Source organism: Carlito syrichta, unplaced genomic scaffold (genome assembly GCF_000164805.1).
Source record: "Carlito syrichta isolate Samal-C Ts95f unplaced genomic scaffold, Tarsius_syrichta-2.0.1 Scaffold307249, whole genome shotgun sequence".
In the NCBI taxonomy this organism is placed as follows: domain Eukaryota; kingdom Metazoa; phylum Chordata; class Mammalia; order Primates; family Tarsiidae; genus Carlito; species Carlito syrichta.
In genome coordinates this window covers 137,697-155,464 of record NW_007251345.1, presented here as the reverse complement: position 1 = coordinate 155,464, position 17,768 = coordinate 137,697, and the positions used below count along the sequence as shown (strand labels likewise).

The 17,768-nt window shown below is 38.5% G+C and overlaps 1 protein-coding gene across 1 annotated transcript in view; it reads right to left on the bottom strand.

The window, feature by feature from the left end:
- Positions 1-17,510, bottom strand: part of KIF5B (kinesin family member 5B) — a 48,051-nt gene extending 30,541 nt beyond the window's left edge. The window contains exons 1-4 of the mRNA XM_008064256.1: positions 16,923-17,510; positions 9,944-10,031; positions 1,815-1,888; positions 293-397 (exon numbers count right to left, since the gene is read on the bottom strand). Coding sequence (XP_008062447.1) covers positions 293-397; positions 1,815-1,888; positions 9,944-10,031; positions 16,923-17,048 — 393 coding nt within the window. The 5' untranslated portion in view covers positions 17,049-17,510. The remainder of the gene's footprint in view (positions 1-292; positions 398-1,814; positions 1,889-9,943; positions 10,032-16,922) is intronic.
- Between the last annotated feature and the right edge of the window lie 258 nt (positions 17,511-17,768).

Sequence of the window (17,768 nt, the reverse complement as noted above, 5' to 3'; positions counted from 1 at the left end):
TCAGAATAGTTATAACAGTAAAACATTTGAGTTCTGTAGTTAAGTAAACTCCTCCTGTATTTTATGGTGAAGGAGGCTAACGACATAAAAGACTTAGTTAACTTATTTAATGTCATCTAATGGCAGATGAACAAGGATTCAAGTTTACTAACTCCTAAGATCTTTCAACTATGGCTATCCATAAAAATAGTTTTTAAAGATTACTTCAAGAAAGAAACTAGAATTTACTATTTTTTGGAACAGAGTTATTCTAGATGTAAAATAAAATATAAACTTTCCACAAGGAATTTACCTTAATATGAAATTCCAAATTTTCATCCATGGAGTAAATATAATTAAAAATATCTTGCACGATTCTTGGAATAATTCCCATGCCATCTGGATCATGAAGTTTACCCTAGACAGAAAACAAAATTAGACTTCTTAAATAAATTATAAAATATAAATTGAAAATAAAAACTTTCAATTTACAGTCAGTAGAGGACAGAAAATACAATTTTTATTTTTTGTGGAAATGATCTATAAATACTAAAAAAACCAATTCAGCCGGGCTCGGTGGCTCAGCCTGTAATTCCGCGCCTTTGGGAGGCTGAGGTGAGTGGATTGCCTGAGCCTGAGGGTTCGAGACCCGCCTGGGCAGGCGAGACCTCATCTCTACAATAAATCAAAAAAATCAGCCGGGCGTGGTAGCGCATGCCTGTAATTCCGGCTACTCGGAAGGCTGAGGCAGAAGGATCGCTGGAGCCCAGCAGGTCAAGGCTGCGGTGGCCGGGAGTGGCCACTGCACTCCAGTCTGGGTGACAGAGTGAGACTCCAACTCAAAAAGAAAAAGAAAAAACCCAATTCAGTTGGTTTGCTGAGGGGATGGGGTAGGCTGTCAGCTTGGCTGGCAATGAAATGTAATTTTAAAAAACTCAATTAACTATTATACATAATACTGTACATCAACCACCTGTCTTAACTCTTTATTTAACCACTACATTTAGATTATCCATGATTCTAAAATGAACAAATTCAAAAAGGTTTTTCTTTCCATAAAAATCTGCACTATTCCTTCAACTTCAATCAAATTCACATGAATGCTGGTAATGTCTGTGTTTCCTGGCTTTAGGAAAATGAATAATACGAATCACACTAAAATAAGCATTTATTTTATATAGTACACCCAGATGAATGATAAATTAGATGTCCTGTAGCAGTGGCAGAAGATCACAGACTGTTTTCTAGAAGCAAAGGTAGAGTAGGTCCACATCTATTATTAACAGCAGCATCAATAATTGTGGCAACATTCTTATCAGAGAACGGTGGAAGGTATTTTGAGGGGGAGCACAGAAGAAGAAGAAAATAGCCAGAAGCCAGGCACGATAGCTCTCGCCTATAATCCCAGCACTTTGGGAGGCCGAGGCGAGAGGATTGCCTGAGCTCAGGAGTTCGAGATCAGCCTGAGCAACATGGCGAAACTTGTCTCTAAAAAAATAAAGAAGAAAATATCATACTGAATATAATCAACAGCATAAAAACAATCAAAATGTCCTATATAACAAGGTGATGGAAAACTCCAGTTTAACTCTAAAATGTTCATTATTTTGTGGTTATGTTAACCAATAAAGCTATATATAATCTCAAATATAGGTATCCCTTATTATTCAACTCAGGAAATGATTAGATTCCAGCAATGATGTTACAGACTTATTATTTTTATTTGAAAAAGCAATAAAGAATAAACAGTGATATTGTGCATGGTAAAATAATATTACAAATAATGAATGAATGTACTGCAAAGTACATCAAGGTACAAATTGTTAAAATGTTACCTCCATTGTGTGTGTCTTCCCAGAGGATGTTTGCCCATATGCAAATATTGTTCCATTGTATCCTTCAAGTACATCTATGAGAAAATTTTAGATTTTAGGGTTTTTTCTCCTTAAGCAAGATTCATAAGAAATTACTTAAAATATAAGAAGATAGGTTGGGGGGGAATAAAAAAGAACATTTATTTAAAGAAAAAAATGTCCGATATTTATCCTTAGTGATATATAATATACCCTAAAAAGAATTCACACACACAACCCAGTTCCTAACCCATACATACTCAGTTTTGCATAATAAAACATCTGTGGGAAGAATGGTGAGATAAGATTCAGATTTTCTTTACAAGCATACGAAAGAATCCATCAAAGTCAAAGTTTAGTACCTAAAGGATTTATAAAGAAATTAAAGGAAGCTGGCCTCAGTGGCTCAGCCTGTAATCCCAGCACTTTGGGAGGTCAAGGCGAGTGGACTGCCTGAGCGCCCACAGGTTCAAGACTAGCCCGGGCAACTTGGTAAGCTCTCATCTCTATAATAAATAAAAAATTAGCCGGGCATGGTAGCACATGCCAATAGTTCTGGCTACTTGGAAGGCTGAGGCGGAAGGATCTCCTGAGCCCAGTAGGTAGACTCTGGGGTGACCATGAGTGATCCACTGCACTCCAGCCTAGGGATAAAGTAAAACTCCACCTCAAAAAAAAAAAAAAAAAGAAAGAAATGAAAAGAAACATTTAATATATTTAATAGTAATTTTTTTGGTGATGACTCAAAAGTAATTATTTTCTCTTGGACTCAGACTGCTTTCTGTGGTCAATTAAAATACAAATTTTAAATTTTATTGCAGGCCGGGCATGGTGGCCCACACCTATAATCCCAGTTACTTGGAAAGTCGAAGTGGAAGGATCACCTGAGCCCAGCAGGTTGAGGCTGTGGTGGCCGTGAGTGTGCCACTGCACTGCACCTGAGCGACAGAGACTTCAACTCAGCAACAACAACAACAAATTACATGTAACTGTGAATTAGATTTTATAAAGAAAACTACTAATCATTGGTTAAATCTCACAAAACCTTACCTTTCTCATCCCATTCACAAAGTATAACACACTAGGCCCTACCTCAAAACTAATTATCAGAAAGTAATATATGCCATTAATATAAGTATATTCCTTCATTAGGTTAAAGGGAAAAAAAGAACTATGAGTGAACAAGGAGGTGGACCTTTTGATTTCTAGTTTTCGAAGATTTTGTTTGTTGTCTGTTTTTGGTGATATTCTATTCTAGAAGAAGCCAAAATAATAAGAGAAATCTCTGTTGGAAATAGCGGTTAATAGTAAAAAAGTAAAGCAATAAAAAGCCAATCCTTGTTTTTAACCACTTAAAAAAAAGGAAAAGAAAAAAATATCCCAGTATCGGGCTCAACTAACTAGATAATAGATTTTCTTTCTCCCTTTCCCTCCTTCCCCTCTTCTCCCTTCCCCCCTTTGAGTAGGAGTCTCACTCGGTTGCTTAGGGTGGAGTGCAGTGGCATGCTCACGGCCACTGTAGCCTGGACCTAAGCCTTCCAAATAGCTGGACCCACAGGCATGCATCACCATGCCCGGTTAAATTTTTTGATTTACTGTAGAGACGAGATCTTCCCAAGTTGCCCAGGCTGGCCTCAAACCCCTGGGCTCAGGCAGTCCTCTCACCTCTGCCTCCCCAAGTGCTGGGATTATAGGTGTGAGTCACCATGCCTGGCTGATAATAGATTTTCTATGGAAACGTTTACTAACGAGAAAAAAGAAGGCATCAGTACTTAGTTCCCTGGGAAGATTTTAAGATTATCCAAACAGTCAAAACTTTCCTTCAAAATTTTTTTCATTTTTAAGAAGGGAAGCAAAATCATATCATGAATCACATTTACAATAAGCTGGGATTGCAGCACTTCTGTCAGCAATTCTGAATAAGAAATCATCTGGGAAAAAAGCACTAGGCCCATTTCAATTCACTTCCTGTAAATACAATCATTCTCAATATCAAGCACATAAAACCCAAGCATAAAATTCAAATTTTGTCAGATCTTTACAAGGCCTATTCATGATGTGATCCAATTACTTAGCTATTACCACAACATTAAGTAAATATTTGTTGGTGAATAACCACATATTTGTTGGTAGATGATTTAGTACATCTGTGCTATATGAAACAATACAGTATACAAGGGCTCCCAGGATAATAAGTGCATGTATGTTACACATTAAGGACTTCAAGCACATCAAGGACTTTAAAACTTTTATGATTAGGAGATTATGGAATATTTAACATTTTGAAACATTTACTGAGCACCCAATATGATCTAGGCTCTGCTCTGGGTGCAGAGGATACACCCAGATTAGGTGATTTCTAGATATGCCATTTATAACTACAGTAATAACATTTTTATCAATTAGAAACATAATCACTTTTCCTCATCTTCAAAGCTATTCCTGATTTTGCTTTTCATAATGATGTACCCCCAACATTCCCTTTTCTTCTTCTTCTTTTTTTTTTAAAGAGAACGGGTCTCTATGTCACCCAGCCACTGGAGCTATTCACAGGTATGATCACAGCACCTACAGCCTCAAACTCCTGGGCTCAAGCAATCCTCCTGTCTCAGGCTCCCACTTAGCTAGGACTATAGGTACACACCTCAGCATTTCACCTCCAACATTCTATTATTAAAAAATGCTAATGTATATAAAAACCGAACAAATTTTACAGTGAACACTCCTATAACCACCAAGATTCTACCACTAATATTTTAATTGCTTTACTGTTTGTTTTAATCATATATCTATCCATCCCTCTATCTTTTTAAAAATGCATTTCAAAGTAAATTGCAGATATCAGTATGCTTCCACCTAAATACTTCACCATGCATAATTAACTAGAATTCAGTATTATGTTTTCTTTCCTCTGAGGTAATGAAATGTAGATTCATCTTAAGTGTGGACGTTTTAAAAAAATACAAGTAATACTCATCTGCTGAAAATCCTAGCAAGCACAATCTGTAATCAGACAAAATTAGGCACTTTTTGATCTGGCTCGTTTACTTTTTCTGCTCCACTCCCCATCATCCTTTCCCTCACATTAATTAGTTTGGTGAAAATAGTCATATCTAACAATTTCATATGGTTCAACAGTTTCTAACCATGGCTTCCCACCTAATCTGTTTGACAATGATTGTCCTAAGTCCTACCTGCCATGTATTTAATTGATTTCCTATCCTCACACTTCACTTGATATCTACCACCTCCTTATGTTATCTCTCTCCAAATCTATGTGTTTATTGGCATATATCCTTATCCAAGACAAGTCCTATTAGCTATAGCATACAGGCTCCTCCAAAATGGTAGAGAGCATATAGGTTAAGATAAAGGAAAAAAGTCACAACTAGGTAATACTGACATAGATTGCAAAGCCAGCGTAGAAGAAACAGCCAGCAACAGTGGCTCAAGCCTGTAATCCCAGCACTTTGGGAGGCCAAGGTGAGAGGACTGCCTGGGCCCAGGGGTTCAAGACCAGCCAGGGCAACTTAGCGAGACTTCATCTCTACAATAAATTTTTAAAATAAAATTAGCTGTACATGGTAGTGCGCGCCTAGTTCCAGCTACTTGGAAGGCTGAGGCAGAAGGATCACCTGCGTCCGGCAGGTTGAGGCTGGATGTGCCACTGCACTCCAGTCTGGGTGAGAGAGTAAGAATCCTACTCAAAAAAAAAAAAAGAAGAAGAAAGAAACAGTGACAAAAACCTTGTATTCTGACACTTGTTGGAAGTGTAATTTTGTAGCATGGAAATATCTTAGACTAGGAGTTACCCCAAGCATAACCATAGTTGATTAAATTAAGAAAATCATTTCCTTTCTGAATACAGGAAACAATTAGTAGCTGATATCTGTTGTGTGTTTAACTCCTCACAGTACCTTCTATTTTGCAGAAGAGGAAATGGAGACTTGTAAATAAGGTTAGGAAACTTGTTGAAAGTCACACAGCTAGCAAGTGGCAAAGTCCAGACTTCAATCTAAATATATCTGATCCCAAAGACTATACTCTTGCCATACTGCAAAGAAGGGAATGATTATCCTGAACTCAGTTCCGAACAGTAAAGGGGGAATATACTGGTGAAGTAGAAGGGACAGAAATTTTGAGAAGATTAACCATTTCATCTTAGAATTATAAGCAATAATAAGACAGAACAGAAGTAGTAGATACATGTTCCCTAGACCAGGGGTCCCCAAACCCCCCGATGGTGCACAGGTCCATGGTCTGTTAGGAATTGCGCTCCACAGCAGGAGATGAGTGGTGCCAGTCAAGCTCCACCTCCCATGAGATCAGTGTCGGCACTAGATTCTCACAGAAGCACGAAGCCTACTGTGAACTGTGCAAGTGAGGGATCTAGGTTGTGCACTCCTTATGAGAAGCTAATGACTGATGATCTCCTCTCCCCCCACCTCATCTGTGGAAAAACTGTCTTCCACGAAACTGGGGCCTGATGCCAAAAAGGTTGGGGAACACTACCCCAGACGTCAGGATAACATATTTCAAAAAGCTCTAAAAAAGGTAAGGTATGAGTCTACTAATAGGAGACTATATAACCAAGGATATACAAAAGAGAGGCAAAGTTCACTAGAACATGATGAGAAAGATGACAGCCCACAATAAGTAAATCTTAAAAAAATCAAAATAGCATTAAAAACTAAGGCCCTAAAAAGAACTTTTAAAGTCATATTCAGAAAAATAATTGAGTAAACCAAAATAAAAACCAAGGCCTTAAAAAGAACTTTCAAAGTAATACTAAAAAAAGAAAAGTGAATGAATAAACTTGTACTGCCTAGGAAAATTGATAAAATGTTAACTGATAATATTAAAACAGAGGTATTTGTATTTTATTACCATCTTCCACAAATATGACCCTCAAAACAGAATAACAGAACACTGCTGAGAGAGATTTTATGGCTGATGTGGGTAGAACAACAGAGAAAAAATGGTTTTAAATGAGCCCAAGTTTTTAGTTATAAAAAGAATTACATTCCAGGGATAAAGTCTCATGGATACTGTAGGCAAGTTTTTTGTTTGTTTGTTTGTTTTATTGTAGAGACAAGGTCTGCTATGTTGCCCAGGCTGGTCTTGAACTCTAGGCCTCAAGACATCCTCCCACCTCGGCATCCCAAAGTGCTGGGATTACAGGTGTGAGCCATTGCACCCAGCAACTGTAAGTTTTAAAAACCAGAGGAAAAAAAAAACCAGAGAGAACAAAGGTATCAGAAGGGAGATGCAAATGCTACACTCTTTTTCAAAAAGGGAAAAATGATGGGAAATAAGTATGCCAAAATTTCACTCATGAAGAACTATGGCTGAACTAACCTCATTTCCTATTTGGATAGGGTCATCCAACTTTGGGCAAATACGAGTCATGCACAATGATTTCATTAAAAGATCCAAGTCTTCCATCATATTCTTTTGGGTATGTTGACAAACTACGAATTAGACTACTGTACAGGAAAGAGGCTTTGAAGTTGGTTGAATACCCCAAAAGTGTGATTTCATTAACTGTCAACAGCCTTATTCAGTTTATAGATTAGGCTAAGAACCATGGCACATTTTATAAATGACTTAGAATAATATTTTTCAAACTTTAATGTCCTTGACATTATTAACAGATTTATCAAGTATGCTGGCAACCAAAGTAGTAGATCCCTAGTAAGATAATTATAAAAACAAAACTCAAGATATGATCAAGACTTAAAATGAACAAAATGAAGCCTGCACTTTAAAGTTTGCACTCTAAAGTGAAGTACAGAATGGAATTTAAAGCAGGCTGTAGTCAATATGAAAAAGATCTATATGTTAAAATTATCTATGAGTTCATGAATCATTAACTTTTTATTATTTAAGAAGTTAACAGGCTGGGCTCGGTGGCTCAGCCTGTAATCCCCATGCTTTGGGAGGCCGAGGTGAGTGAATTGCCTGAGCCTGCAGGTTCAAGACCCACCTGGGCAACTTGGCAAGACCTCATCTCTACAATAAATCAAAAAATTAGCCGGGCGTGGTAGTACACGCCTGTAGTTCCAGCTACTTGGAAGGCTGAGGCAGAAGTATCTCCGGAGGCCAGCAGGTCGAGGCTGCAGTGGCCGGGAGCGGGCACTGCACTCCAGTCTGGGCGACTGAGTGAAACTCCCAACTCAAAAAAAAAAGTCAACATATGCCATAATCAAAGAATGTTCTACGATAGATACATTTGGAAAACTATTTGATGCTTACAACGTAAGACAACGCTGCCTGTTCCTCTGCATTGAGTCATTTAGAGAATCACAAATTAATTCTCCCTCATTTTATGAAGGTTTCAGCACCCAGTTCACTGTCTCTCACCAATACCACTCCCGTCATAATTCCTGGTGGTTTCAATGTCCATGTAGTAGATAATTCCACTAAAATACCCAAGGCTCTCAGATCCTTGACCTAATTTTTTCCACAATCTTGTTCTTTACTACTTCAGACACTAGCTCCAAGGCAATATTCTGACCTTTTCATTACTAACTGCATTGTCTCTATAATCTCAATTTCAAGTACTGATATTATTCATCTTACAATGCAGCTATGTCCTGATAAACCTAAATTGAATATACCATAAGATAAAATGTGTTAAGTATATCTAACCTACCAAACATCATGGCTTAGCTAGCCTACCTTAAACATGCTCAGAACACTCACATTAGCCTACAGTTAGGCAAAACCATCTTATACAAAGGCTATTTTATAATAAAGTGTTGAATATTTCATCTAACTTATGGAATACTGTATTGAAAGAGAAGAACAAAATTGTTGTAAGGATACTTGAAGTATGATTTCTATTGCACGTGTATCACTTTTGCACCATCATCTGTATTTACCTTCTATTACTCCTTAATATCCGGATTCCAGCAAACTTTTGAAACCACTGAGATGTATAACCCACTAATCTTACTACCGTTCTTCACTGTCTTTCAGCCTCCCTCATTGCCTTCTTCCCATAGCTCACCCACCCTAGATTCCCCAGTCCACTATTACAATCAGTCCTTTGACTACATTCTCAATTCTCTAGCTCTTCTCTCCCTCTTTTGCACTAACCTGGCAAAACTCCAAATGGGCAAATTCCAATTATTCTAGCAGCTAACCTCAAGTGGGCCCTTAATACTGCCTTGCAATACTGTCACACTTCTTGAGTTCATTCATTTCATACCTTTAATACAAACCTTCTCCTCCTTCCTCACTCAGTGACGACTTTGCTCCTTATATCAGACAACAGAAAATTAATATGAAGAGAATGTCTAATTTTCCTTACACCACACCTATAAATCTTCTATAACTCTTTCTCCCAGTTACTAGGATCAAATTGTCCTGTGCTGGTATGTTATTCTAACCTGTCTACTTCTATACTGAACCTAACCCGTCTAGTCTGGTGAATGCCACAAGACAGATTTTGTATCAATCTAAGAACCCCTTTTTAACAACTAGAGCTGTCAAAAATTGGAATAAATCATAACACAAGGTAACAGTCATTTAACTGTAAGGTTATTTTGATAAAGGAGAGTTCTACAGTAACTAGAAGTAACTCTAGATAATCACTTAACTGGAATGCGTAAACTTTTCTCACCCTTGGCAACTCTGTTAAATTCCTCAAGGGATTCTCTGCTGACTACAAGATAAGTCTTTGGGGAAGGAAAAACAATTGAATGGAAGAATGATAGACTGCCATTTCTACTACAAGTTTTTAGAAACTTGTTTTGCCATTTTGTTTTCATTCTCATGCCGTTCCATTTCTAGAATTGGAACCTTGAAAACTCTCCTGGGAGTATTTAATAGAAATGCATGTTTCAAAAATAAATGTGTAGCTTAATTCTTATAACATCCTTCACTAGGTACTTTATATAGCTGAATCATGAAATATGTATAACAGTACACGCTAATTAATTGTACTGGGTCTCTTTATTGTTTAAAAAAAGCTCTCCTGCAATTAACTTAGAAGAAAGGGGCATTAAAATGAAAAAGAGAATGTTAATACGTGGGAAAGGTCACAAACAAAATTTTACTTAAAATTTATTTTAAATAAAATATATCTTAAGGTGAAATATATTTACCTTTAACAATCTTCTTTGCACAGTCATTATACACTTGCTCTTGAGACGTGCTTGACTGGAACACCCGATCAAATGCATAAGGTTTAGACTGAAAAGAAAAAAAAAATTGTTTCTCACCTACACAAACTAAAAGTAAACGGACATTTCTAAGTTCCTTTGTAGATACATCATATATTTAACCTTCAAAATAGTATACCTGATATGCATCCCTTCATGTCATGAATCTTTTGAGTGGAAAAAACCTTAAGGTGCACCATGTATAAATGTGCAACAAGAAAACAAGAATGTTTTCGTCTTTGTTGTATTCTCAGGGTCTAGCACAGTAATTATAAATAGTATTACTATGGTAGTCACTCAAATATTGCTAAGTGAATTTAAATAAAAATAAGTATCTATTCTGGCAGGTGCTGAAACTCTATTTCCAATATTAATATTACTTTGTAGATAAGGAAACTAGAATTTTAAAAGGTACAAATTTCGTTAATGACAAAATTAAATCAAAATTCAAATCCAGATCTTTAGTTCAGGCTTTTTTTCACCACTCCATTCAGCTTTTCCGTTTACTACAACAGCTTTTCAATCGTTCTTTCATTTAACAAATATTTGCAGAAGACCAGATGCTATGCCAGAGTGATAGACAATATAGATTCATCCTCTGCTTTAGTGGAGCTTATGTAATAGTGGGGCAGACATTAGACAAATAATTGACTAGAATTCTGACTCACGCAACCGAGTGCTATGAAAGTGCAATGAGTGAATGTAAGAAAACCTGAATCTGCAGAATAACAACAGGAAAACACTCTTGAAGAAGGGATATTTACTTTAAGGGTTACTCAAGAACTGAAGACTAAGTAGCAACTAGCTTAGTTCGCTCTTTTCAATATTAACCATAAAGGGGGAAGGAGGCTGAGTGTTGTAAAGTAGCTTAGGCATTGGGAATAGGGTGCTTAAAGCACCTGAGGCAGATAGGAGCCAGTAGCATCCAAGAAAGAAAAGAAGTTTGGAGTACAAGGATCAAATGCAAATATCAACAGTAAAAAAAAAGATAAACAGGCCAGGCACAGTAGCTCACACTCATAATCCCAGCACTTTGAGAGGCTGAGTTGAGAGGATTGCCTGATCTCACAGGGTTAGAGACCAGCCTGTGCAACTTGGTAAGAACCCCATCTCTACAATAAATAAAAATTAGCCAGGCGTGATGGTGCATGCCTGTAGTTCCAGCTACTTGGAAGGCTAAGGTGGAAGGATCGCCTAAGCCCAGCAGGTCAAGGCTGTGGTAGCAGTGAGCATGCCACTACATTCTAGCCTAAGCGACAGAGTGAGACTTCAAATCAAAAAAAAAAAGAAGACAAATAACATCTTATTTTGAAAAGTTTTGACCTTGTAGACCCCCCCAAAAAGACAAATAACATCTTATTTTGAAAAGTTTTGACCTTGTAGACCCCCTTGGGGACCTATGGACCCCTCTTGGAGAACCACTAATATAGTCTGAGAAGGAGTAAGATGCATCAAACAACAACAACAACAAATCAGAATATAGTACTCATGAAAGTCAAGGAAAAAAAATTTCAAGGAGGAAGTGATTACATGAAATACAGCTGTGAGTTTAAGGCAAAACTGAAAAGTATCCGATGACAAAGGTCAGATTGGAATGGGATGAAAAAAGAACGGGAGGTAACTTAGGCTGTGGGTCTAAGTATTTTTTTTAGATGGGCAAGACCTGAACAAGTTTAAATGCTAGCACAGGCAATTTAATAATCTAGGAGAGAGAGTGAACATCTGAAGATGAGAGGCAAAGGGGTTGGGGGTATTTGCAAGTATCAGCCTGTTCTCTAGTTTCTTCTAAAGGAAAAGAAGGAAGTTGGACCCCAAAATACAAAACAATCATAACTCTAGAAAAAGCCCTTAAAATTACAGAATATTTCCTAGGTCTTAGCTTAAAAAGACCTACTTTTTAAAAACTATATCCCACAGCCTCCCTCCCCAAAGCTTGTAATAAGTTAAAATGAGGCAGATACTCCTAAAATGCTCTCCAAAGCCACTCCCAATAAATAAGCTGGAAAGCCAAATCTGCCTGCTAGCCTAGTCTTGCAACTAGTTGTCACATGACCTAGCTTTAAAAAATATGAAGTGGTGGTCTGCTCGCAGGTCTCCGAAAAGTGTTATTTTCTTAATCAAAGAGATCATCTCAGTTGAAACTGCCCTCTTTCCTGGAATGAAAGCCTGGAACTGTAGCATCCATCTTGCAAACATGACAAATATAAAAACAAAAAGCAAACAGCTAAGGACAACAAAGTATTAATATGACAGAGTTAGAGAGCCTAATTCCAGACTTTCTGTTATGTGAGAAAAATAACCTCCTATTTATTTAAGCCACTATTAGCTGTTTGTTTTCCCTCTGAAGCTGAAAGCATTCCTGACGGATATACTAAGATGACCTCACTTTGGCATCAATTTAAAATAGGCATTGCTGGGTGCAGTGGCTTGCGCCTCTAATTCCAGCACTTTTGGAGGTGGAGGCAAGAGGACCGCCTGAGCCCAGGGGTTCGGAGACCAGCTTGGGCAACTTGAGACATCATCTCTACAATAAATAAAAAAATCATCTGGGTGTGGTGGCGCATGCCTGTAGTTCCAGCTACTTGGAAGGCTGAAGCAGAAGGATAGCCTGAGCCCAGTAGGTCGAGGCTGCAGTGGCCATGAGTGTGCCACTGCACTCCAGCTGTGATGGAGTGAGATTCCCCAACTCAAAATAAACAAATAAATAAACAGGCATTAATTGGTTTTTCTTTAACTAAAACACATATGAAAGTATTTTCTCAGATGCTACTGAGACAGCTACATTTAATTCTACAGGTGAGGCTAAAAAAAAGAAAAGATTATTTTACTGATGATACAAGATATATTCACAGTGAACAATTCTGAAAACAAATACAACCACAATAATAATACCACCCCAAAATAAACCATTCTAAGTCTTTCTATGCAAAAAGAAAGTAATTTCCCCCTTCACTTATCCAGCAAACACTTATTTAATGACTATAAGTTAGATACTGTAGATAAGGAACACAATTTTATAAATGATTTAAACAGTACAGACTTTAGAAATCAAAGAGTAATAGAGACCAGCTTGGGCAACTTGAGACATCATCTCTACAATAAATAAATAAATAAAGGCTGGGTAGAGTCTTGAATACTAAGCTAAGACGCTGTATACTAGGATCTAATATAAGTGGTCAACTAATGTTAATTGAATTGAAATGGGAGGCAGCCTTTAGCCTTAAGAACTGATAATCGATAAAGAAATCAACAAGAGACTGCAACTTGCCCTAATATACATTTAATAACAAGTGTGCAAAAAATATGAAAGCACAGACAACTTAGCAAGACCCCGTCTCTATTAAAAGAAAACTTTAATTGAATAATAAATAAAAATTTTAAAAATGAAAGCAAAATTAAATGATTAATTCTAATTTCTCTTGCAAGAAACAAGTTAATCAATAGAAAATATTTAAAATTAAGACAAACACGCCCCTCTAAATAAGTCAAATAATAAAACATTATTTAAAATAAACATTTGAGGGCCAGAAAGAATAATTCCAAACTTTAATTCATACCTCAATCTTTTCAACAATAGAAAATAATGTTCCTAAACCACTTACAAAGAGATATGCCAAAAATATTGGGTAAGAGTAAAGCCTGCCTCAAAAGTACTTTATGCAACTGTTTACTCTAGTATCTTCCCCTAGCAAACATGCAACAACCACTACAATCTAACTAAAAATAATATGAATGGCAACTATTAAAAGGTAACACACAAACATAAAAATAATTAAATTAAGATTGATTATCTTCTAGAAGTGTTATTATTAAATAAAAAATTAACTTAAGTGCTTGGCATTAAGTTAACAAGTTTTACTGACTACAAAATGAAATTGTAATTTTACTAAGGCAAATATTTTGATTAAAGAACTAGACATAAATTACTAACTGACCCTGGCTTCCTGGGATGAAGAGCAAGACTTTGTGAAACAAAAATTTTTCTAATGGTCTATAATTAAACCACATCTCTATCTTTCAAATAAATTAAACAATGGAAAACTGAACATCTGGATATATATATTTAAAACACAGTTCTTAGCTTTGAAAAATACATAATGCAGTCTTTAATTCTATGTATCTTCAAAGATACTCAAAGTTCCAGATTTGAATTTTACTAAATCCACGTCAAAAGATGCATTCACATCTGATTTAGGCTTCAAGGGAACATAAGATTAGGAATAAGTTTATCTGAACTGCAACCACACCTTCAATTCTCATGTGAAGTGAGTGATTCCAGTTTGAGTTTGCACAGACCAGGTTGAACACCAAATTTGGTTATGAAGGACACCCTTCTGGCAGGGATATGCCTTTCTCTGGAATTTTGAATAGTGATATTTTCAGATCACATGGGATTGTATTCTACTAGACTTTCCTTAGACACCGTGAGTTCACATTCTACAACCGCAAAGATATATGATAAGGGCTCCCTCTCCTCTTTCAATTTTCACTCTTAAAGTAATAAAGAAGGTTTAAATACCAAAAAAATCACTCACTTGAAAAGAGAAATTGTATTTTGTTTTAGGCAAGGAACTGGGCAAGATTATCTAATTAGTTTTATTCTCTTCTAATTTCAGGGCAAGATTATCAAATTAGTTTTATTGTCTTCTAATTTCTATGAACTGCTTGTTTTGAATTCTGGCAGCCTCTACAGTACACCATATAAGGAATGATGATTACTAAAGACATTTAACGATGCAAATGAGCATGTTCTATTTTCACGATGCCTAAACAGAAAAAGTAATTTTTTCTACTGATTTTTTTCTGGTGTTTTCGGCAAGCTCATTTGAATGACATTAATTGTTTCTCTTGTCCTCCTTGTTTTATGGATAACAAGTTCTCTAATTTAAACACTAAAGGTGACCTAAGGGTCAACGGTTCTTACTGATTCACAAACTACTCACTTATCCATTATTTCTAATATCATCATTTAAATTTATTTACACTACTAAATAAATTTTGAAACAAAATTTATAAATAACTTTTTTCAATGGAAACATATTTTCTGTGATAATTATTTGTTTTCCTTTAGCTCTATTTTATGTCATATTAGGGTCACATCAAAAATTACCTTCTAACCTAATCTTACAACAGTTTGTGGATCCTAAATTTTAGCATTCTAACAAAAAGAATCATAGTCATACTTATAGATTTGTGTAAATACACACAAATCTTAATAGGACATTTGTAAGACACATATAAAAGAATATAAAAGGAGAAAACAATTGTGTGCCAACCATTGCTGAAGCTGAGTACCATACTGTAATCACAAACTCTTAAGAAACCAGTAGCCTCAAGTTTGACAACTAATCCAGGCTTTGCAAGTTTCCTGCTTCCACGTGAAATACACCATCCTAAAGGGAAAGGATTACTGCACTTAACTTCTCCACCTCTGCCTGGCTATGATGTCATTTAGAGCAAGAGTTTTTCTTGTGAACTTGCTAACAAAGAACCGGCCTGGCAGTCCTCACACAATAGTAGCTGGCAATTGTTAGTGACCTAGAGATACGTTTGCCAAAAATCTACCAAGAGTGACGTGGAGCTAAGATTTCATTTTCTAAAGTGGAACTTTGTAAATCTTCACATTAAAACCCTAAGGAACTTTAGTCCTGTGTGAGATATCAATGCTTTCAATCATCAATGTCCCATCTACTGTGACTTCTCGGCCCTATTTCCAAATTAAATAGCCCAAACTACACAGCACTAAATACAGAATGCCAGTAGAGAAAATATTAACATATTCTGTACCATGATAACAATGTAGAAAAAAGTTATACCACAAGGCATTACCAAGAAAAGTGAATTTAATTTGTAGTCACAGTTCACTGTTGTGTACTCTCCCTGAACTGGGAATGTTATTTTCAGAGACCTTTCAATACCAGAGATGACTCCTCAAAAAATTCTCACATTCTTGTCTCCCTGACAATGACCAGCAAACTAAGGTAGTTTTATACTACAAAAAAACAAGTATCTCTTTGTAACAGTATCTCATTTGGGATGACCAAAATCAATTTTCTTCAGTATAGAACTTAGTTGTAGAAGCCATGATTCTAACCCTGGTTATTTTTTTCTTTTGTATAAGCTTGCTTTTATAATGCTGTGTCTGATATACACACAGAAAGTTAACACTTTTTTCCTAGGCTGTTATCCCATAAAACCCAGTAAAAGTCCATTTCTGTATCTTTCTGAGCACTTATTTGACCCAGTCAAAATCAGCTAGATGTGCCAGAAAATTACACATAATTGAGCACTCTGATTTCAAAAGGGAACTATTTCTTTTTACAGTCCTTGATTTGCCTTTTGTGACTGTCAATATGAAAAATCACTCATCACTCAAAGAACAGGTACGAATACATTTGTAGTTGTTTGGTGGTTTGTCCTTCTCCCTGGAGAAAATACAGTTCAACAACTAGTTATGTGTTTCTATAAAACTAAGTGTCTTTACTACTTAACGTATAGTAGGGCTGGTCTCAAGGTGACCAGTAAGTTCATCTTCCATATTTTATGAACGGTAACCTTGGGCGTAGTCCAAGTCACCAAAAGCATCAGCAACCCTAACTGCGCACCCCATAAACAGACAAATATGCACTAAACTTGCTCCCCCGACGGTTCCTCCAGGGCCCCAGGTGGGGGAGTGTCCCCGGCTGAGAATGGACGCTTCCCGACTCCCGGCGCCGAAGACCGGGGTGGGGGCGATCCTGGAAGGCCTGTGGAGCTGCGCAGTCCCCCTCCCGCGGATTATCCGAACCCGAAAACCCCACCGGGGGAGGGTTGGGAACACCACCGCTCCCTCTCCGTCTTGCACCCCGCCACTTCTCTAAACTCCCAGCCAGCCAGGCTCGAAGACACGGGACAAGGAAGGGATGGGTGGGGGGCCACTCACCGCGATCACGACTGTGTCTTCTCCCTGAAACTTGGCGACGTACTTATCGCCGCGGTTCACCTCAGATTCGTTGAGAGGTCTGAAGCGACACATCACTTTGATGTTGCACTCGGCCGGGTCCGCCATCTTTCTCGCAGCCGGAGCCGGCGGCCGGGAGCCACTCCCCGCCGCTCAGTCTTGGAGGAAGCGGGCAGGAGCTGAGGACCTGGGGTCGCGAGGGCCGGGGCAGTCCGCAGTCCGCCGCGCCGCGCTTCCCGGGCGGAGGCGGCCGGGGAGCGGCGGCTCGAAGCGCCGGCAGCCGTCGCCCTGAAGCTCACTTCCGATCCATCATGGCAGCCATGGCGGCGGCTGCACCCGGCAGAGTCCGCAGCTCCTCAGCGTCTCCCTTGCCGGCCTGGGCAGGCTGCGGGGGCTGAGGAGAGTCCGGGGGCCAGGAGAGCGGCCCCCTCTTTCCTCCCCTTAGACAGCAGGCCGGGAACACCCGCCTGCCCGCTCCGACGTCCCCTCGCCGGCTTGCCGGCTGCCGCCCGATCGCTCCTGAGGCCGCAGACGGGCGACTGGGCGGCGCGACGGGCGGCGCGGGAGGAGGACTGCGCATGTGCATGGGGTCGGAGCGGCCGGGCGACCAATCCGCGCACGCGCCGCCAGCCCCGCCACCTCTCCTCGCCCGGGCCGCAGATTCGAGTTTTAGTAGACAGCCTATCGTACAAGTTCCTGTGGACTCAGGCTGCGGCCGCGCCCCGCCGCCCTCCCGAGCTAGAGGAAGCCCCCAGAGCTAAAGCAGACGCACTTCGTTTTCGTTTCTTTGGAGGAAAAAGGGGCCTGTTGCAACTACTTAATGTTGCA